General features: G+C 39.6%; 1 protein-coding gene across 2 annotated transcripts in view; it reads right to left on the minus strand.

Annotated features, from left to right (window-relative positions):
• Positions 1-1856: 1856 nt before the first annotated feature.
• Positions 1857-24076, minus strand: part of DIP2C (disco interacting protein 2 homolog C) — a 148209-nt gene continuing 125989 nt past the window's right edge. For both annotated transcript variants that reach the window (XM_069859320.1, XM_069859319.1), the window contains 5 exons: positions 15392-15449; positions 14167-14241; positions 12884-13058; positions 10904-11027; positions 1857-4999 (listed from right to left, as the gene is read on the minus strand). In XM_069859320.1, coding sequence (XP_069715421.1) covers positions 4747-4999; positions 10904-11027; positions 12884-13058; positions 14167-14241; positions 15392-15449 — 685 coding nt within the window. In that variant the 3' untranslated portion in view covers positions 1857-4746. The remainder of the gene's footprint in view (positions 5000-10903; positions 11028-12883; positions 13059-14166; positions 14242-15391; positions 15450-24076) is intronic.

Consider the following 24076-nt stretch of genomic DNA (forward strand, 5'->3'; position numbering starts at 1 on the left):
CCCTGGGCAACCTGTGCCAGGGCCTCACCACTCATCATGTGGAATTTCTTCCTAATATGTAATCTAAATCTCCCCCCTTCCGATTTAAAGCCATTCTCCCTTGTCCTGTCACTACAAGCCCTTGTGAAATTTCTTCCCCAGCTTTACTGTAGATCCCCTTTGGGCACTGCAAGGCTGCTATAAGGACTCCTTGAAGACTCCTCTTCTCCAGGATGAACAACTCCAGTTCTATCAGCCTGTCCTCATAGTGGATTTCAGGAAAGTTTCCGAAACTAAATGTTTGTGAGACACATCCTAGAAATATTAATGAGCACATGTGCCAGCAACGGTAATTTTAATTCCTTTGTATGTCCTCGACCTCTGATCTCCTTAGGGCGGCTGTTGGCTCAAGTTCTTGTCTTCCTCTGCTCCTTGAACACAAGCCACGGCCATATTCCCCATCGTGACCATGCCTTTTGGTCCCACATGCTGACACTCATACCTGGGAGCCCTTCCCTGTTGTGCTGCTTCCACCAGCTTCATCCTCTTCTTTAAACCCCTCCACAACTGGTGAGAATTTATTGTTCATCTCCATGCATGTCTCCCCCTCCCCATCTGATATACTACTACTACACAAAGCTATTTTTTCTGTTGAAAAAACACACAACCCCCCCGCAAGATAATTTATGAAGATTTTTTCCAGTTCTTACCTTATTAGCATCAACCTGATAGTGAATAAGCGATTATGTTCCTATTGTGCATGAAATTATTCTTGTTATCTGACTACATTTTTCTTGTTGAGATTCCCCACCAGCTTTTCAGCGCTACAACCACCACTTGCCAAAACGATTTTTAAAATGTATACTTGAAAGATGTCGACCTTTTAAAAATCCTCATCATCAGCAGCATACAACATTAAAACCCTTTCTTTTTTTATAAAACAATTTGTAAAACTGAATCAGGAACTACTTGCTGTTCTGTCATCCTCTTCCTTCTACTACCCCTAACGTGTCCTCTCCCAGACTTCCCACAAGTTTTGGGTTGCACTCTCTGCTCTGGAAAATTGTGGGTCCTCTAACCTTTATCCACCTTCTGTGACAAGCAACCTGAAATTTAAGCCACTGGAGATGGGATTTTGTACCCTGAACTTTTCAGATGGATTACCAAAAAAATGAAGACTCAGAATTTCATCCTTTGAAATCACATTTGGAAAATCAAATGCTATGGCCAAACCTCTCCTCTGGGGATGAGGATACTCAATGCCTGGCCACCAGCTCTTAAATCCTGGTATTTTTGGAAAAGGCCAATGGAAATGGGCAGATCACACTTCCTGGGGCTTTTACCCAGTCATCCAAGGCTTCTGAATGGACACAGAGGTTCTAGCCAAACATGCATCAGCAAGCAGTTACCCATATATTTCCACTGGCAGAAAGTTCCAGCAGGGATGTAACACCTGGATCAATAACTTAAGCGACTGGTTAGCAATATGTTGGTAGCAAGACCTTGTAACAGAAGTGATAAGTGACAAATTTGAGGAGTTTTACAGTACTAATGCTTGTTATTGCTTCTCACAAAATGTTACCAAGCTTACAATAATCTTTACACTTTCAGCAAAAATGTGAACAGTATATTTGAATATATTAAAAAGAATTAAAAAAACATTTCACAAAAACATTTGTTGCCATATGAAAATCTTTCAGCAATAAATGCCCACACCAGTATTTAAACATTGTTAAAAGTATAATGATTTGTACTAATAAATTATGCAACAAGAGAGGTAAACAAAATAAAATTACAATATAGCTCTCCGTGTTCCTCCACTGAGCGTCCACAGCTCTCGGAAGCTCCACTTTAGATGACTAATTAAGAAACTGATATTTTCAGAGCAACAAAAATAAAAGCTTTTATTTGTTCATTTGAATATAAAACAGGCGTTATCACAGATGTACAAAGCGTACTGGTGGTTTAACATACAAGAAGGTTGCTGTCCTTTGCACATAAAAATTTTTGTTTGAAACTGTGATTGGCTGAGTTACATGAATTTCTCTAACCAGTCACCACACTCTATGAAATAACGCTGCTAACATTCAACTGATAAAAGGGACAGTCTTCCCTCGGGTAAAGTGTCAAGCAGGATTAAATATATATAATAAACAAGCACCATGAGGAATCTGCTCCTGTTTGATTAGTTTTGTGTTTAAATGTTCATTGTGTACCCTCTTTTTTTGTGCATGTGCATCAAGTTGATTACATGGTTTTGTCTGACTCCAAAAGCACAAGGTCACAAGACAAACATTTTATACATTCTCATGAATGGTTTATCTACAGTACAGTTTCTAATACAGAACAATCCTTCTTTATTGCTCAGTCTGATGGTGCTTAAATGTTTCCTTCCTTTTGCTTGCACAACAAAACCAGAAACTCAGTTTATCATTTCTCTTAACTCAGGATTTAACAACCACAGATGACAGGTTGCAGAAGAGAGCTGTTATTAACTGCGTTTCACAACTGCATTGCAGTTCTTTTATTCTCTACAAATGCAAAGTTGACTTCGTGAAGGTTAACGTGATGCTTTGAACGACAGCGAGATTTGTTTTGCAGTACTGAGATCAGCGATAGCAGGACTTCACAAGTTAGTTCACACACTGCAATTATGTCTGTAATCAATCAACATCTTGTCTGAAACCTTACAACAACTCGCCATTAAGAACAGATTTTTATTCTTTTTAGGGAGCAGAAAATAAATTTGACAAAATATAGGACTGGTCAGCAGAGCATGAAGAGGGCTATTCACAGGACGGTGAAGGCGGAGAGGATGGTCTGAAAGAAAACACGTCTGACATGGCAAGATGCTCTGTACTGTACATGCAGACTAAAACGTCCCTCCCTTGTAAAAAGATTTTAAACACCCAGCATCGAGACTCCCTTATACGTGATATAAACATGAGTACATTTGCCCTGCAACAATCTTAGTCATGCATATCCGGTAATGAGAGCCAGCACATGAACGTCATTTGGGACAATAAGAAAAGCATTCTTGGACTGCAGCTGGTAAATCCCACTCTTGATCACAAACAGGTCAATTCAGTTACAACCACATGAAGGAAAGGGAAGGTTCTAAAAAAGGGGGCACAGGGCGCAGGGAACACAACAGAACTGGGGAATCAAACCTCTCTTTTATCCAAAGGTAGTAAAATGAAGGCAATGTGATGCATGTTTTCCTAGTCTTCTCCCGTGAGGGCCTCAGATCGGAGATCACGGGATTCCTCCGTTCTTTATACAGGCAGATCAGTTCCTCTGATGTTTTGATGCGTTTAGGGACTAGTTAGCAGATGCACAATTAGTGCCAATCGGTTGTAGTGACTGTTTGCTGTTAAGGAATAAATTAAAGACCATCAAAACAATCGTTTCCTGTAAATGTAAACTGGATGCATTGGCCACTGAGCTATGTGTCCTAGCTGAGAGGCAAATTGATAACTCTGTGCAAATAACCCCCAAATTTTTCCTTATAGCAATAAAAACACCAACTAAAACAATGAAAAGAATTGTGCAACAAAGTTCTGCAGCTAGACAACAGTGCTATTCCTCAACCTGCCTTTTCTAAGTCTACCAAGTGTATGCACATGCCAGCACAAATATTTATTGTTGCCTCCATGGCAAAGAAAAGAAAATTATTGTAGTGCATTTTTTAGTCTTAAATTCATTCACTGCCTTAAAGGCAGCAATAATTCCACTTGCTGGTATCTAGAGGATTCTTTTCAACAGGGATACTTAGCAATCCAGGATTGCTTTTTTTTTCCAAAAATTTGTGAGTAACATTTGATTATCTACAGTGGGAGAGACCATGCAAGTGACAAGTACTGCATTTTAAACTTTAAAATCTTTTGTCATTAGTGAATTTATATTTCATATATATATATTTGATGTGATACTATCCACTCAAGATAATACAACACTTTGTTTTTATATTAGCAAACATTCCAAGAGTTTAATATTCTTGAATGTTTTTTCTCTTTTATACTTCTAAAGAGATCAAAATAAATTAAACGTTTTGTACATAATTACAGAAGAAGTAGTTAACTTATTTTATCTTTTTAGTTTAGTACAAAGATATTTGCAAGTTCATTGCCGAAATACACCTTATTTATAAATTTCTTCCATTCCAACTCTAACAGCAAAGGCTCTTTGGCCTTTGGGCTTTCAGCATCTCTGACAGAAAGCTGCAAGATTTCTAATTGAAAGGTGCTACTTTGGGCATTCTCCTCGTACCACTACATAGTTTCCTAAGATGTGGGATCTAAAATGGCTTAAGTTAGTAATGGATCTGTATTCATCAGCTTTTTATGACATATTAAAATGAATGAAGAAAGCAATTATTTGTATTAGTAGGCAAATTGTTTTAAAAGAATCCATTTGGAGGGCAGAATTAAAAAAAACCATCTACTTCAGCTTACTTAATGTAAAATACAAAGCCACATTTACTCAAAAAGCAGTATTGTCCAAGAAGCAAAAAAAAAAAAAAGTTTAAAATGGGCTTTTCCAACACACTGAAGGGCCTTACCCCATAGTCCTTCTTTTCTAAAATTTAGTGGTAAAAGAAAACATTTCACAATTTATTTCCTGCCAATCGTGACTGCTTTGAAAAGTTGTAATAGAAACAGTTCCATACTGATGAGTGTCAGCATCTTATCTGCACACTTTTTTAGTGGACACCAAAAAAATTTTATACATCTATAGTAAAGTCCATGGAAGCTTTAAGGTACAAGACTACATGTTGTAGGCCACATAGATGGGATCTAGCTGGTCTGCCAAAAATCCATCTCGTAGGTGCATACGTTGTTTCTCTCCACGGGAGTTGATAGGAATTACACCAATGTCCACAACCACCACCACCCCTACAATCAGATAGTGTTCCTCAAGGACCACGTTGGTGACCAAAGGAACCAGGTCCAAAGCTTCTTGCTCCGATCCATCCAGCTCAACTACAACAACCAATAAATTTGTCCAGGTAAACACCGCACTGGAATGAAAGAAAAAATAATGTTAGTTGTAGGGTTTCTTTACCCATTTTATTTTTTTACCCTTTTCATTCCATCTTAAGTTACCTTTTGTTTCAACTCCTAGGGCTCCTTCCCTTACCACAAGGCTTAAGTAGCAAGAGAGAACATGTTTGTAGACAGGGGCAGAAGAACAGCCCCACTAGTTCTCATTTTAATACTGCGGCAATACGAAGCATTGCGCTAAACTTTACAGGAACTTGAGTCTAACCCTTGCCTGCCATGGAAGGAGGTTGTAAGACAATGTATGGTTCCCCCTGAAGCCACAGAATTGTCATAGCACTGCTGTGTTCATGAAGGCACATGAGCGATGTGTGGGTGTCTCTGTTTTTTTGTGGTTTTTTTTTTTTTAAGAGCAGCTCAGAAGAGCAAAGGAGGTTAAAAGAGAAGGTCTAAAAGGAAGAGCAGGAACACAGTCAGAACTTGAAGTCCTTTGGGATAAAAGCTGCCTAGCGAAGGGCTGTGGAGCTCTGGGAATGTTTACAGGGCATACCATACGCTTCACAGAGGTCCATGGGTTGCTGAGGAGGGAGCTCCCTCACTTGCACAGAGCTAGGCCAACACGGCTAAGCGCCTTCTGGACTGCGCTGGCTCCTGTCCAGGCAGGTCAGAGCGCAGCACAGAAGAGCTGCAGTTTGGGGCAATCCACAGTTTCAATAGAGGCTGGGGGAGCGACGTGACTGAGAGTGGTTCTGCAGAGAAGGACTTGGGTGTGACCATTGATGAGAAGCTCAACATGAGTTGGCAATGTGCACTTGCAGCCAAGAAGGCCAATCGTATCCTGGGCTGCATCAAGAGAAGCGCGGCCAGCAGGTTGAGGGAGGTGATTCTGCCCCTCTACTCCGCTCTCATGAGACCCCTGGAGTACTGGGTCCAGTTCTGGAATCCCCAACATAAGAAGGATATGGAACTGTTGGAACGGGTCCAGAGGAGGGCAACGAAAATGATCAGAGGGCTGGAGCATCTCTGCTATGAGAACAGGCTGAGAGTTGGGGTTACTCAGCCTGGAGAAAAGAAGGCTCCGGGGAGACTTTAAAGCAGCCTTCTAGTACCTGAAGGGGGCATATAAGAAAGCAGGGGAGTGACTTTTTACAAGATCAAGTAGTGATGGGGTACGGGTGAATGGCTTTAAATTGGAAGGGGGAAGATTCCTAGGCATAAGGAAAAAATTCTTCACTACGAGGGTGGTGAAGCACTGGCACAGGTTGCTCAGGGAAGTTGTGGCTGCCCCGTGTCTGGAAATGTTCAAAGCCAGGCTGGATGGGGCTTTGAGCAGCCTGGTCTAATGGGAGGTGTCTCTGCCCATGGCAGGGGGATTGGAACTGGATGATCTTTAATGTGATCATCCGTCCCAAACCATTCTACAATTCTATGATTCTTTTGGATCCATTAATTTATACACAAATAAGCAGTGTCTCCCATCTGTTTTATTTTGTTTGTGTTTTATTTCTGTTGCTTTTACGTAGGCAGGAGAGTTTACATTCCTTATTAACAGGTGAGATGGCTGAGGGAACACCATTATGATCAGTATCTCCTCTTTACTAAAAGAACTTTGCAAGTCCCTAAAATTTTGGTTTAGCCCTTGAGCTGAAGCAGGTAAATTTGATTTCTGCTACTGTGCATCTTTTCTGGCTAAGGATAAGGCATTTACTCTTCCAAATATGGAGTCTGGGAAGGTATGAAACTCTGGTGTATGCCTCCCTCCATCATTCTCCTCACATCTCAAATGCCTCTGAAGTCTCACAGGAGGTCAGGAGGACTGAGACTCCACGAAAAGCAATCTCATATTTCCTTGCAGGTGTTTGAGTCACTCTTCCTCTAACTTATTCCATTGTGTATGTAATAATATTATACACATGTAACTCATACATCAAGCCCTGTACTTTACCGTCCTTTACCTCATAAAAGCAGGAGATCATTTCCCAGAACTGTCTCAAGCATATGCAACTGAAAGTTAGAATATATTATGTATACAAGCCAACTTCAAAACCAGCTGTTTACCCTAAGGTCAATGCTTAACTGGGACAGAAGTGCACTGTTTTATTTCACTAATCCCTGTACTTTGGAAACATATCTTACTTTGCCCAAAAGTTAGCTATGAAAATGTGCTCTATGCTGATGCTTAACAGAATGGATTGTAGGAGAAAAGTACTTACTATTAAAAAAAACCCTCATTTTCAGATCCTGCTGAAGTACCTTTTGATTGAATTCTTATGTGCTTATTGATCTGGAAACTAACGGGCAGCCAAAGCAAGGCTGTGCAGTCTCCTTTTGTCTTAGTACTGATATGAAATTCATTTTACTTTGTAATTAAGTTTTCACAGACACTCTAGTAAGCTTTGATTAATGCTGAATATTAACAAAGTGAAGTATCAGCCTGCACAGGTGACCATCTCCAGAGAGGTCCTAGAACTTTTCTGGACTGCTCTACAAACATCTAAATTACTCTTACATATATTTTAACAAAAAAGCCCGAGGAGGCTAATAACTGAAATCATGCCTTAAACCTACTGCTAGCTTGTTAATTAGGAAAGCAATTAATTGCAAGATTCAGCAGCAGGTCCCTAAAACATGGCTTAAGAGAAGTTAGTTTGTCTGAGTTCAGAAGACTGATTCCCAAAACCTTCATGAAGCCTCTTAAGTTCTAGAGCCACTGATACTCCTAAAAGGGCTTCAGTTTAATTTAAAATTAATTTTATATGTCATGATCCTAACTCACTTGTGACCACTGTAAGTAAAAGGAAATACTGTCTTTTATGTTCTCACCATTGAGATAAAGATACATTGGCCAGCATATATCACTTATGGATACATTAACTTTCTGGCCCTGATGAATTAAAAAAATAACAACCAAACAAAATACTAGGGAACCAGGAAGGCTGCACTTTCTCAAGAAATTATGGACTTACATCCAACAGGAAAGATGGGGACAGACTTTTTAGAAAGGCCTGCTTTGACAGGACAAGGAGTAATGATTTTAAACTAAGAGAGGGTAGATTTAGACTGGATATAAGGAAGAATTTTTTTACAATGAGGGTGGTGAAACACTGGAACATTTTGCCCAGGGAGGCAGTAGAGGCCGCATCCCTGGAAACATTCAAGGTCAGGTTGGATGGGGCTCTAAGCAACCTGATTGAGTTAAAGATGTCCCTGCTCCTGAAGGGGGAGAGGACTAGATGACCTGTAAAGGTCCTTCCAAACCAAAGCATTCTGTAATTCTATGATTCTGTTCAACACAGCCAATGCACTGAGCTGGGAATGGCCCCTCCTGCTCCTTCCAGCCCACCAAGAGCTTAGCAAAAGCAAAGATGTTGTAGAAACCCCTGCAGAGGAAGAGGGTCATAATGGTTTACTTCTCTAAATACCTTGTGTAGCTTTACCTATTTGTCATTGTGCAGAGACAGAAAATAACTTCTTAGCAAATTGTAGGAAGCTATGTTCTGTTCCTCACTCAAATGCTTAAAGTTTATACGAATCACCAATGTGCTTTAATTAAAACACATACATTGTTTCTCAATAGATTTTGCAGAATGGAAAACACTTCTAAAATGCCTAGTGTAGTTACACATCACAATAGAATCAGATTGTGCCACTGCTTTGCTTATTACCTATGGAGACACAGGAGGTCCAGACTCAGAGGCTGTTGAATTTGTACTAAAATTTCTTAAGAGCCAAGAATAATTTTAAATGACCTTTTAGATCTGATTCTCAATGACAGAAGCTGCACAGCAGGATAGTGTGTTAGTCAACAAGTCACCACTTCCCTCAGTAGTGCTAAATGTTACGAAATCAGTATTAGTTTCTTGCAAGCTGAAGCTACTTTTACAACCCATCGAGGGAACACATATTTTGGTTGCAATAGGCATTGACGCACCTAAATCCTTATGAACTTTTTGTAATTGAAACAACAGTGACCTCCGACAAGAACAGAGGCTCATGCTCCCTTCCAAAGAAAGGCATATACAAAGTATATATAAAAAGAAAGACCTGACTGGGTATTAGTTTGTCAATGGGTGTTTCACAAAGACAAGAGAAGGACCTCTAAGAGAAACCGGAAGAGAAGTCAAGTGAGAAATGTATACGACAGTCAGGACTAGGACTACTCAGGAAAACCATGAATGGTGGCTTGAGAGAGCTATTAGATAGAACACTGGTTAGGAAGAGCCTGGAACTGTGGGCAACCAGATGTTGTCAGTCTGAACTACTGTGCGTCCCTTTTCTAGAGGGACCACATCAGAGAAACATCTAACTTAGCAGCAATTGCTCTTCTTTGAGGAAAAAGCAGTGCTGAAGACTTTCAGTTTCAGACTTCGGGCAAAGGGCAGTAATAGTACAGTGTTTTCTGAAATCTCAGTCCTGTGTCTTGCACATCATCACCCAACTACCAGGAAGAGTTCAGGCATGGGGAACAATTTGCACTTATTTTCTGCCTTCTTGCAGAAATTCAGTGGCCTTTTAATTTGGTCCTCCAAGCTTACTTACCCCAACCTTTTTTTACTTGCCACTGTCCCACTCAGGATTTCCATGGAAGGAAAAGAATCCTCAAAGTGCTCTCAGTGGTCTTGAAAACAGCAACACGTTTTAGGCATTTTTGTCCACTGAAGCCCATCATGACCATTTCTTCAGTGCAATACTTCACTTAATTGCCCATAAGCTCACACCTTAACAACACACATACTCTGACAAACAGGTAGGTTCTGCTGAAAACGTTGATTTATGAATCTGTAGCCATCTTATAACAGCCCTAAACAGCTTGATCTGAAAACTTTCCATCCACTGCTGATACTGATCTGACACATTTTCAAGGAGAATTTCACAGCATCCTTAAAGTATTCACACTGGTCTATAAGAAGGACACAGAATCTGCTACCCTGTGTAATAGCCAGCTGACCATACCAGCAGTAATGATGCTCTAGGGAGGAGGCAATAAGGCAAAACCTCAGTGACAGTCAGCCAAGCAATTAACTGCCTTAATTTTAACAGAGATCTAAGAAAAAAAGCAAGTTGTTTTGCCTAAAGAAACCAGTCCAGTTGTTGTGCTTCATTATTAAGTTTACTGCTCGAGGCCACATCTTTGCATCCAGGACTGAAAAGAAAAATGGAAAGTCACGTCTTACACTTGCTATATTGCTCAGGCTGTTGTGACAGGTTCCTTTTGGTTGAAAGGAGAAGAGCTGAGCTGAGGTTATATCAAAACAAAGCTACTACCTGACTCAGTCTTCTGATGCAAGAATAATGGAAAGCAATTTGTTCTCATGTCGGCCTCAAGAAATGATTACCTGCTGTGTGCATTTGATGGTGTGATACATTGATGAAGACAACATCGTTATTAATTCATTGATTTACTGCTTCAATTTCCATTGTGACCTTGATTTGATCACTGCTTGATTTATTAATAACTAATTCAAAAGTAACAGTGTGTTCACTAGTAATTAAAGTTTATTAGTATGTTCATTTATTTGAAATGTTTGCTTGCTTACTTGTTCTAATAACACCACTCCTAAAGCTTGAACTTATATCAGGTTATTTTTCCTGGTTAGAATATAAATCTCAAACTCCAACAAACAGCTGCTGACCTAACTGGTGGCTGCTTGGCTCTCTCAAATTAAGAGTTTAATCCTTCACTTGTACTTAAAACCACACACACAAAAGAAACATTGAGTGATCCTAGCAGAACACACTCCTTCCTGATTAACTCTGTTTGTGAAAAGTTTCATCCCAAGGGCATGTTTACAGCTAGGTTATAAATCCTGTGTCCATCCTGACAGGCCATTTCCAGGATCAATTGCTATATCCAAAAAAAAAAACCCCAAACATTATAGATATTTCATCTTTATACAAGGGCCCTGGTGTTATATAATCCTTACCATTCTGTGATGCTCTTGTGTGCTCTAATTACAGAGGTTTCAATATCGATCGGATGGTATCTCATCCCTCGTAACTCCATGGCTTCATCTAATGCACCCACAACATAAAGTGCATCATGGCGCTCTGGTAGTAAATGAAAAAAATATTAATGATTCTGTTCTCCAGTACATTGAATTACAAAAATGTTCACATTAATAAGTAAGTAAATTAATTATAATATTTACAAGTTATCCTCAAACTTCTGAAACCCCAAAGTGATTTCCAAACTAATGACAGTTTTCCATTACTGAAGTGCAATGCAGAACAGAAAGCAGAAGAAAGGAAGCCAGAACACTATTCTCATTTGAAGTAGTGAAAGGTGGTAGTCTTTGTGCAAAGACAGAGTGGAATAAATTCCTGTTTTCCTCCCAGGTGGATGCAGTACAGACTCATTCTTTTTTAAGGCACCCTAAACAGACAATAGGCTTCTTGTTTCTCCCTCTTTCTTTCGAAAAGGAAGGATGTATTTGACTCTGACAGTGTTGATGATGTTCTTGTAGTAATTTTGGGATGGCCAGTGCCAATGCTCAAGGTGTATTACAAAGGTGTTTATCAATAAAATAGAAATATGTGCTATGTGCCAGATAACAAATTGCTCATTCAGACAAATGGCAAGCTCTGAAGTGCAAGCAAATGGCAAGCTCTTATAGTACAAGTTTTCACTGACTAAAGAAATAAATGAGGCTGAAATGACACTTTTTATGAGATATTAAGCTGATAATAAATGACTGCATGTTATCCATAAAGAAATAATATTCGCTAATAGACTTACAAGCAGATAACTGCCTCTTTTTACATTAATTTACATAGTTGCATGGCGGTAATGTAAAGGCAATATAACATCTACCAGTAAAAACAGGAAGAGAACTTTCTGCACTGGGAACTGACAGTGGGAAGAGAGCGGAGACTTAGCAAATTTTTGCTTGAAGAAGATTTAAGTCATTTGGATGCTTAAGTTGCAATCTCCTCAGAGAATCCTGAATTAGCTTGAGGCTGGGCTATCATTATGAAATGAAAAAAGCCTGTGCAACTGAAAGTATATCTCTTCAGGAAGATGCTAACATAAGGACATGGGCAGCAGTTGTAATCCACAGTGATTACTAAAATGAGTTCAGATTTGGTGAATTCACTCTTTGGTTGAACAGCTGCTTTTCTAAGTGCACTGACACCAGGGCTCTGGGATCTCTCCTGGAGGTGCTCGCAGTGTTGCTAGAAGCCATACTTTGCCAGCAGCCTCAACTGCTACCTCAGCCAGACACCACTCATGGCACTATGCTCTCCAAAAATCACAGGAAAGCCAGGTTTTCCCAAGCAAAGACTTTGTGTGCCTGGCAGTGCTGGCTTGCTTACATGTGAACATGAGATCAGGAATGTCATAAAACCAAATAATGAAATCCTGTATGTACCTGACAGAAACCCAAACACCTCACAGCTTCTGCTGTAGGCTACTGCTTGTTTTACATTTCAGTAAGCATCCCCATAGGTTTAAAGATTGGGAAATTTGAGAAATGGGCAGGAATTATCAAAGAAGGTGGTTGTCACAAAAGGGACAGGGCTCAGACTCACAACAATGAGTGCACCTGAAAGCCCTCCTGCAGATACAACAGTGAGAGAAAATGATGGTGTTCTAAGTTGCATTTCATATTTTTCAACCTGAGGCACTTCGCACATTAACAGGGCCAATAAGTCAGTGGGGGAGGGGATTTATAGAACCTCAGGTACAGCAACAGAAAAGCAGGTACAAGTATGGAAAAGCAACTCTTTCAGCAGGGAAATCTTGCCCTCTGTTTTATTTTCTGATTATTTTAAATAAGGCTTTTTTGCAGTTCTACAGGTTTCACAGATTGAACATGCCAGGTAGCGCAGGCCAAGAGACACAGTGTCAGCCTCAAAATAATCTCCATTATGTTCATAGATCTAGATGATGAGAAATATCTTACCTCCATTTGCATCTGTGAGTTCTGTTCTTCTCAGGAATCCCAGATAGCCAGTTCGAGCCCAAATAGTCTGTGTGTCTCCAAAGCTGAGTCTTGAATTGAAATGATCTGACTGCAAAGATTCATCTCCATAGATGGTAAAATACCCACTGGCATTGTGAGTGCTGTGAACCCATATCTAAGTTAAAAGCAATTATACTGGTATTAATTAAAGTAGCTTTCCAGAAAGAAGCATTATTGAAAAGTCTTGATGCAAATGTTTTTAGTCATAGCTAGATAAGACTACAATGCCTTTTTACACTGTTTCTGAACCTGTCACTGGCCCAGTTTTAGGTTCAGAGACACCAAACTAGCCTTACTAAAACTGGGCTGCAGATCCAAGCCATGCCTGGTGGAGAGGGTTGCTGGACTCACGGCTGCGGGGACACCTGCCTTGCATCCCTCTGGCCCCAGGTTAGCCAAAAACCTGCACAGCCTGCACGAATGGCTCAGCAAGCTCTGAGGTCTGCTTGGTTACAGCAATTTTAAGCACAACCTATGGACCACAGTGCTCTTTCCATAGTTCTTTCCTGGTTCAGTGCATTTACTCCAGCAGGGCACCTTTCATGAACACAAGAGACAGATTATTTTAAAGGGTGGGGCCAGGGACCTTCATCTTTGGAGGAGTCATCTCATCTAACTTGGGGCATCATGGAAATTTTTACAATGTCATAGTAATGAAATCTTACAGAAGAATCTCACAAATTAGATTGTAGGTTTTAATTATGACTAAGCAAATTCTTCATTTTGTTAATTAGAATTTTAATTGCTCATTGAAAATAATGTTTTTTTCTCTCTCTAGAAACATAAAATAAATTGGAAAAACATATAGCCTTGATCGACTCAGCTAATGAGTGCATTTCAGTGCATTGAAGCACAATGATTATAAAGAGACTAGAACTAGAAAACTATCTAGCTGAAATTAGCCTGATCAATAAACTTATTTTTTCCTGTAAGTTTCCATCAGAATTAGTGAAGCACCAAGCAGAAAACATAAAAAGCAGATTTTTTCCCCATTTTTAACAAATTTGATCTATTATTAGCATTTATCAAGTACGTTACTAACAGTTTTAATGATGATACAAATATCATGCTACATCCCTTATATACTATACATCTAGAATTCACAATTTTCTTAACCAGGCATCAGATAATATGTTTCATAGGAAATCAGTCATACACAAGATGATAGTTTTATCTATGCAGTTTAGTTCATAGCATATAGAGGTTAAGTTTTCATGACTCACCTCACCAAGATGAGAATCTCCTAAGGGTCCCTTTGTTTCTGGATTAGCAATAATGATACGTACTCCTGGAAGGATCTATTGAAAGAAAATATAAGGCTGATTATCAAAACAGATAGTAGCTTATGCCATCATATGCTGACTCTTAGTCCCCCAAAAATTTCATGAGAAACTAGAAGAAATCCTTAAAAAGTTAAAGTGAACTCATAATACAAAAAACAGAATAGTCCACAGATATAATGAATTCTAGATATCTGGGAAATGCTACAAAACCTTTTCTCTTCATGAAAGCTGTTCAATCATTAAAAACCCCTCAGAAATCAAATGTTCACCTGCAGTACAACAAGTCCTACCAAGTGGCTCAAGTCTCTCTGAGAGTAGATACTAGTACAGACAAACCCCCACATTGGCCAAATGAAACTGTGGCCTGAAAGGAAAATAAAGCCAGAGACAACATACAATCTCCCCAGAATGAGGCCCTCCCAATGACTTAATGTAACAGACATCTGACCATTACAGAAGTGGGCAGATGTCAAACCCTAAAAGAGAAAAGGAGACATCCTCTGACCATGAGTGTTTGCAAAGCCATGGTTAGAAAGCTTTAGATAAGCATCCACGGCGTCAAGGGCAGTCAGTGAGCAGGGACTGCGTTGGTGGCTCAGTGCAGCAGTGGTGGCACCTACCCTTTCTCCCAAAGGTAGATTACACTTAGCAGTAGACCTCGGTCACTGGCCAGAGAGTGCAGCCAGGGACAGAGGTGAGAGCAGCATCACTATCTCTGTGTGTTGGTCCTGTGTCTTCACACTGTACCCAGTGATGCCACTCACCAGGATCAGTCCCCATGCAGGTAATCGGTAGCCCCTGAGTACAGCACTGGTAATCTCAGACCAGTTCTCAATGCAGGTGGGACTACACAGATAACCATGCCTTCACTAGTGCCACGTTTGTTGGCTGTTTCAAAGGTAAGAAACGAAGGATGAAATGCTTTCTCTTTGCATAAAAGAAGGAAATTTTCTTTGCGTAAAAAAGGGAGGTACAGCTTTTGAGAGAGAATTAATGCATTAGTTACAGCTATCGTGCTGTAACCTCAACAGTTAAGCAAGGTCTTCAACCTGCACACCTGATAAAGTCTTCCTCAATGTTACATTCACATAAAAATGAGCAGAAATGGACATTGCTGAAAATATTTACCATAGAAGGTATGTCTAAATCTTCCTCCAGTACTTACTTTTCCTGACTCCATAAGTGGTAAACTATGTGGAGATCCTCTTTCAACTAAACGAACTCTGTAAAATACATGTAAAAATAATATGCATAATGTACGGTTGAGTTTATTTGCTTTTCATTAACATTTATTTCTAAAAGGAATGGCTAATGGTCACAGAGATTAATGCTATTTTTGGAACAGAGGAAGCTTATATCCTGTAAAGCATAATTGGGCCCAACAGTTAATCTTAGTCAAGACTTATGGCTGGGAAAGTAATGAAAAAAAGATGTGTGTGAAGATTTTCTTAAATATTAAATTCTTAAAATGTAGTCGGTGCCTTTTTATTTGATTTCGATAGACTTTGTAAATGGAATTCTATGCACAAATTTATTCACAAGAGGGATCTAAAATATTGATTTCGCACAAGAATATCATAAATGCCAGGGCACAGTCATAAAAGCACGTGAGCTGAGTGAGCAACCACATTCCATGAGTAGCTAACAGTTAAAATCAGAGTCATATCACAATAGCTCATAACCTGGCCTCAACTTGAAATCTGCATTTGCAATCTTTTAGTTATTTTCAATGCACAGTGGTTGATGAACATTTTAATAACCAAAACCGTAATTTAATGAAAAATTTTATTACTGTTGAGGTCAGACCCTCTCTCTGAGTGTGGCTTTCTGGTTCTTCCTCTTCCATTCTTAAACAGTTTATTTTCCCACTAACAGAACAGAAATGGCAGCTCTCTTTCAGTGGTATGATGGTCTGGAAGGAAATTCCTCATTTAACCATAGAAAAGTAACTTAGTAAGTTAGACTGAAAGAGTAAAGTCCTTTAACAGCTGATGATCTCAGGCAGTACATGGTGAGGAAAATTTGGTAACAACTAGGCTTTCCTGTATCTAAAGTTAGATAACTGAAAAGCTCTAACAGTCCATGAAAACATTAAACTTCCCACTCCTGAACCACTTAACCCATCTAAATCTGGGCTTCTCTCAAAAGAGCTGTTCCTCCCCTCAGCTCTGTGACTAGAAAACAAACAACACAAGACACCCAAACCCCACCCCTTTTAAAACATAAGGTCAAAATATCAGTGGAGAGGAAGTCAGCAAGGAGTGGATGGGTGGAGAACTTGATCTGGTTAAACTGATCATAAAACCGCACTGTGTTAGGAGCGGTCATGATAGATCTTTTCCAGATTGTTTTGATGTCTTTTTATAGACAGAATAGAGCAGTGCTCAGTTTGGATAAGGAAGAATGAGACACAGAGAGACCTAGAGGTCCCTTTGGAGAAGAACAAAGAACAAAGCTTCGGTAAGTTCAGCCCCTAAACTTAAAGGAGGTGGAAAAAAATGTATTTATTTATTTATTTATTCAACTATTTCTTTGCTCCAGAAGTCTTTTATAAAAGCTGGGACTGTTAAGGTCAAGGCAGGAATAGTGAACAGTGTTTTATCTGCAGTTGTGGAAAGTCTCTCAACCTTGATGGATGGAGCAGGGCTAAGCCCTGAGGCATCGCACACTGGTGCGAACAGTTCCTTGCACTAAGAGAAACAACAAATATGCGGCAATTTCAGACTGATTTCCCAAGTCCTTGTTTTACACCATATTGCTCTCTTAAGCTCCTGATTTATTACAGGTGTACACATGTGCCTGCATTTACTACATCATTTTCTGTTGACCTTCCCACTAGCTAAAAGGCAGTAGTGCCACCACTGGTTTCACAGCAAAAGCATCCATCAGTTCAATCAGGGACAGAGATACGGGGTAGCAGAAACCCAGGCCACAGGAACTTCACTATAAGTGGTATGTGCAAGGCTAAATTAATGCTACTCTACAACAGATATGTCTACATAAGCCACAGTTGTGTTGCTGTTCAAATGGCAAGCTAAATCATAGGTATTTAGAAGTATGTAGCAAAGGCTTTAAAATTAACTGTGTATATTGAAAAAAAAGTCAAATTTTGAAAAAAACACAGTTGTTAATAATGTCTATATTTCTGCCTTTTCATGTATTTTCATGTATTTTTTTCTTCTATAAAATGCTTTAAATGAGTTCTTCCAAACAACTGATACCTCCAAACTTTACCTGTATTTGCAAACAGGTAGCTGTTTCTTAGAAGAACTAGTCATCATTTCAATCTCCTTTAACAGACAAAGTTACCTAATTTACTATTTACCACCAGTTCACAAAAAGATTTTGTCTTAAAAAAAACCCAACTGGAAAGACTTCAGCCACATGCGGTTGTAAGAAAAATGGTGTAACAAAGTTCAGGAAACACTTTCTTTGAATTTGAGATCGGTTTAAAAGTGATTTGATTTGGATAACAGTAGCAAAAAACCTATGGGGCAGGAAGAGAGTATGCCAGAGCTGTCCACCTGCCCAGAGATTTGGTTGGCCTTTGCTTCTTTCATGTTATTAAGACATGCCTCAGTGAAGTGTTGCTGAACTCCAAATCTAGCAAAAACCACACATAATAGAGCTATACACTCAGTATTCAATGAAATAACTACTCAAGATGAATAAACATTCTTCTTTGCTTCCAGCATCTGCGCCTCTCACCTTGTTCTTATAATCACTGGTATATTCTTGTAGTTCCCTTCTCCACCTATTTCCTTTAACCTCACCAGATTTTTTAGCACATGACGATCCAGAAGGTGCAACTTCTCAGTTTTCAGTTCTGTTAAACCTCTCCCACTCTGTGCTTTCTGCCTCACAACCCTACAGATTTAGCACAGCAGTGCAGTAAACATTGAAATGGCATTTCCTACAGGTTTTTTGTGAGGACCCTGTCAGTGCTCAAAAACTTGGACTCTGTTTTAAAAAGTTTCTGCTAAGCTCACAGTCCCTTTGGGAACATGCTGTCAAACCTCTAACATCTCTGAAATAATAGAAGATATTTTACCACAAAGCGATTAAAAAAAAAACAACCAGAAGAAAAACTCCAGATTCTAATGTTACCAACTCCTATGCGCATACTTAATTTTAGTGTGTAATAGTCTTACTAATTCTACTGGGACTAGTATTGTGAATAAATCATAGACATTAGGCAATAATTTATAAAATGAGTTTTACTGTGCCTCAGCATAAAATAACTCAATTGTTCTCACTCTTCCCCAAGAGATTTCCATTTTTCCACTGACAAACACAGACACCAGACATGACTGAAAACTTCTTCGCTTTCCATGTCGAGTGAGCAGCAACACTATCAAGGCTGGTCTGGCAGGCAAGGTAAAAGGCAGAGCACAGGGCCCATCGGACCCATAGCAAGTCCAGAGAAGGGCCATGAAAATGATCAGAGGGCCGGAACACCTACCCTGTGAAGGCAGGCTGAGAGAGTTGGGATTGTTCAGACTGAAGAGAAGGCTCTGGGGAGACCTTAGAGCAGCCTTCCAGTACTTAAAAAGGGATCCTCTAGGAAAGCTGGGGGAGGGGCTCTTATCAGGGATTGTAGTGATAGGATGAAGGGTAATGGTTTTAAGCTAAATGAGAGGAGATTTAGATTAGATATTAGGAAGAATTTTTCCACTGTGAGGGCAGTGGGGCACTGGAACAGGTTGCCCAGAGAAGTCATGGATGCCTCATCCCTGGAGGTGTTCAAGGCCAGGATGGATGAGGCTTTCAGCAACCTGATCCAGCGGGACGTGTCCCTGCCCATGGTGGAGGGGGTTGGAACTGGATAATCTTTAAGGTCCCTTCCAACCCAAACCATTCTATGATTCTATGACTCTAAAAACAATGTTTCTGAATTACTCAGGTGATGCTTGCAAAGAAACCTATGGCTCCTTGCAGCCTTCTTAGGACAATTTTAGTAATTCTTCTCCAAATTCACTAATAATCACAACATGCTCTGAGACAGTAGAGTTCTAGAAAGGCCAAGTCCTGTTTCTCTGGAGTGCTCCAGCTGTTCTTTGCTGGGAGTGAAAACACTGTCTTAGAGTGTGCAGAGCCTTCCTGCTGCTTTCTGCTGCCTTCTAGTCTTGCTGGGAAGGGCAGAGGAGAACACGGCAGCAGAGCCAGCCTGGGCAAAGAGCCTGCAAATCAAGTGGCTGGGAGAAAAATGCTGCCCTTGTGTGTGAAAGCTACTTTTGCACCTTGTGGCAGTTTGCAGCCAAGCTGAGAGGGAAAATATAAATGACTGACTTGATGTAGGGCACACACAGAGTTTCAGAGGTTCTCTCTCACCAAAGCCTATCACTGAAGGGAAAAGGCAGAAGATGTTTAAGAGTCATTCCACTGTTAAAAAGCTATAAGCAACAATGATATGCAATGAATCTGTATAATTTACATACTACAAGACAGTATAGTTTTAATAATTTTCTTCATGCATTCCTAAGAAATAGTCTTTTTTCTTAAAAAAACAGCTCTAACCGGCTGCACAGCTGAGAAAGCTGCCAATGTTTCAAAGTCTGTCTGCTGGGATTTAAGAGAGAATGTAGCTACACAACCAGTATGTGCTAAACTTTTTGTTACAATTGAATACATTTGACAGGTTTCACCTCCTTTACATCAGACACTGTAGAAAAGTAGTACTGTAGAAAAGTAGTACTTCAGAGTGAAAATTGGCAAGCTCTAACTAACTCGGCACTGTAATTGCTGTGCAGCAAAGGGGATATTGAAATACAGTAACCTGTCCTTCTGCCCAATTGTCTCACACAAAACTGCAAATTCTGCTTAAGCTCCTTTTTAAAATCTAGTCTGTTCAGTGATGAAAACTCTCCAAAATATATTCCACAGCTTGCTAGTACTTTGTTTGAGAATTTGTCAGCAGCACTATTAACTGTTGCTTTCGGGAACCTGCAGGGACTGGAGTGTGCAGAGTGGTACTAACCAATGTTACGAGGCCAAAACTGGGCAAACCTTCAAAGCTGGCTGTGCTGTTGCTCTGAGAAAGATTTGGATTCTGTGACTCTAATAGAGATGGAAAGCAGCTATTAGGTCATCCAAATCTTGCTCCCTGCCAAAAAAAGACTGCTCCCTGCAGTGCATTTTCGAGTGCTTTGTCTACTCCTATTATAGTATTTCAAATGATGGGGCTTATTCCACTTCCCTTCAGAGTTTATTTCTCAGCTGAACATATTTCATAGTCAGGAAGCTTTTTACTGTGATGCTTGGCATGAACCATTCTTACCTTCACCTTGTTATTTCTATCTTTCCACATCCAATTCAAAGGAGCATTTCCCATTGTCCTTGTTCTTTTTAAATATAAATCAGCTATAAAGTTTGGCTTTTATCCTAACACTTGGCCAAAACCCACATCTTGAATTTGTTTTCTTTCCTTTATAGCCATTCCCACGAGCTGAGCCATAGTAACTGCTCTACTACTCCTTGCAAGTGTGCCAGTGTCTTCTACTGTTAGCCAGGCTTGGGCACTGAAGCACTGCATCTTCCATCATTTCAAGCTGTTATTCCCCTATCTACCCTACCAATGCTTAATTATTCTTCCTCCTGTCTTGAGTGGTTTGTTCTCACACCATGCTATTTTGCACTCGTGCCAGCTTGGAAGTCCAGCTTTTAGTTTGTTAAATACTTTTAGTGTGCTATTTTGCACACTAATTTATTTCAGTAGCTGTTTAGAATGCTGCCACTCTTGAAAGCCTTCAACAAAAAACTGTAAAGGAAACCAGACAAGATATGATGTACACATCACACTACAGTTTATATACAGAAAATATCAACATATGTCTCCTAAGTCCCCTCCTTGTCCATAGCCTTCCTGTGGCAGAAAGAAACAGACAATGGACTCTTTAGTTTTATTCCAGCTGTATTTCTTAAGTTTCCCTGCTGATTGTCATCTTACATTAGAAGTTGAGCTTGTGGGGAAAAAGTGGATATTTTCCTATCTTGCAGAATATTGATGTTTTGAAATTTTTTTGTGTATTAAACTGAAATAAAAAAGTGAAATATGGAAGGAAGTTGTAAACTGAATTTGAAAAAAGAACGTTGCAGGTCAGTAAAAGAGGTTATTCATGTTTAGTGGTTTGGGGTTCTGTTTTGTTTTGGAATTTAAGTTAATTATCTCTACAAATGGTAAATGCTTTAATCATCATCTGCAAAAAGTCAGAAGTTAGAGTGTTTTGACTACTTAGAGAACTATATCTTCCTCTTCAAGCTGTCAAAAATTACTCCTCTTATTCTAACAAAATGGTCTTTTCTGGTGAAGAAGATCACTGCCTAATTCATTAGAATTTTTAACCAAAATCTAATGATAAGGTATGTAATGCCAGACAGCACATGTGCTTTGTCATAGCTATATCCAATCATTTCCCATTTCTGACTCAAATGGCCAGGAACTATTGACATTGTCACACCTTTCAGATAAATATCACTGTTTAATGTTGAGATGGTGCCTGAGTAAGACTGATGGTAGGAAATGGCTGATGCAGGCTGTTCTGATTTTCTGTAGTCAGAGGAAAGAAGGCCACGATAGGTAATGGGATCCTGGACTAGGGTGAGGGCTCTTTCACACTCAACTTCCAGTGCATATTCTCTTTACTCAAATAATAAACCATTTCTACATAAGCCATTCCAGAATTACAAGTCAATGAGCTCACTCTACAGAAAATGGAAATATGGATCAAAGAACATAAGCTCTGCCTTCCAAAATAACACACCTATTTCAAACAGCCAGATCAGAAAAAGAGGCAAATGGCATAGCTGAACGCTTCAGCTGAGGGGAAAATTCAGATAATGGAGAAGAGTTTCCCTGCATCGTCCTGATTTCCTCAGAGCAGTTTTCACCCCATCACATAACAAATTCAGATAATGGATAAAGACAACTGGGACTGAAAGAGGGAGGTTTTGGACTGAGGCAAACTTTAGCCAGAAAAATGAACATCCATTAAATCTTCTGTATGTCTAGGACATATTTTAATCCTGTTAATTCTATAATCAACCAGTTCAGTTAAAGAATTAGCACTAAATTACTTCCTTTTCTTCACTATAAACCTAAATTACATTTCATGTCTCAAACTCCCTGAGGTCAAAAGCAAACAGCTTCCGATCCTTCAGATGGCTGAACAAAGAAGTAGAAAATGTTATGCATGGATTTAAGACAGTTCAGAAAGTTGCAAAGTGATTGAAATGAGGCAGGAACTCAGGTTCGGGAAGGGAACATCCAAAGCTTCAGACACTACACAAATAATAGCAATTTTATCATATAACACTTGGGAGATATGTAAAAAAAATATATTTATGTCTGTTTTCAAAGTTGGAGTACTTTAAAATGTTCAGCTTTCATTATACTGAACTACATTAAATGTATTTAAATTAACTTTGCACACTGCATAAAGCACAATACATAACTACTTTAAGTGAATGCATTGGATCAGGACTCTGTAGAATCTGGTCTCCGTCCTAGCCCTGCCTCACACCTACTGCACCCCATCAGGCACAGCATCACCCTTCCCTGTGCTTCAGGTTCTTATTTGCAAAAGCAGGAATAATGTTGCAGCCATTATCTTTTTATTTAGGTTACAAACCCCCCAGGACATGTCTTTTACTGCTAATTGTTTTTGCAGCACTTTTTGCAGTCACAGTTGTGATATGATGATTCTGTTTAATGCAATACACTTTTTCTATGTTGAATTGAGAAAAAGACCCCACACACAGGGAAAACTTTCATTATAACAAATGTGGTATCTGAAAACATTACATTATTAAATGTAATTTAATAAATTTGTTGTTAACAAACCACAGAATCACTAGGTCTGAAAAGACCTCGAATATCATCTAGTCCAACCATTCCTATCAACCACTAAACCATGTCCCTGAGTATGGAATGATGGAAATAATTTTAGTTTCTCTGATGTAATATTAATATTTAATATTCACACAAAGTTTTCAAAGGTAAAATTTCTAAATTCAAGTAATCTTCTTTCACCTCCCTCCTTGTTTTGCTACAAGCTTCAAAATTCACACCACCAGCTGACTCATGGAGCAGGCACACTGCAGAAAGTTTCTGCCTCTTAACAACCACCAGGGACATTTGCTGTGCATGGAAACCTTCAATGCATAGAGCTAATTTTTTCAGTTGAATTAAGGCTGCAGATTACCCCTCTGAAGAAAAGGACAGTGGTGCCAGGAGCAGCAGTGCACTATACACCTGAAGGCACTGAAAAGGGACTGTCCTCTTCACTGGAGACTTACTGGGAAACCCAGCTGAGCTTCACAGGACTCTTCACATAAGTTAAGCTCATCTTCTAAGGACACTTCTAGCATATGTAATATTTAAGAAGGATATGTAAGGCTTGAAGCACCATATTAAGAGCTATTGACAAAAGCTATTTAAGAAGATATTGCATCCCTAACACAGTTACCAAGGGTTCCTTGTATGAAAATAGATGTTTCCACTGTTTTTCAGAGCTCTCCTTCACCCTAACAATTCAATACTCTCACAGCCGGAGACTTTACTGACAGGAGCTGAACGAGTGCCTGAAGCTAGCGATGCTGGAGTGGGTCCCAAAGGTTACAAAGCTCACTGCCCAGGGCTATCTGCCAGCACAGCACCTTCTACTGAATTATTTGTTACAAAAACCGGTCAGTGTGTGGGACAGGAAAGGCCCTGTCCTTCCACAAAAGCTGGCAAGAGAAGCAGGGAAAGGAAAGAGGAATGGAAAACATTTAGGAAGCTCCATATTTTACAGCACACAACAGTCTGTGGCTAGGTCTGCAGAAGCTACAAAGGCTCACTCCAAATTTTACA

Source organism: Phaenicophaeus curvirostris, chromosome 6 (genome assembly GCF_032191515.1).
Source record: "Phaenicophaeus curvirostris isolate KB17595 chromosome 6, BPBGC_Pcur_1.0, whole genome shotgun sequence".
Taxonomy (NCBI): Eukaryota; Metazoa; Chordata; class Aves; order Cuculiformes; family Cuculidae; genus Phaenicophaeus; species Phaenicophaeus curvirostris.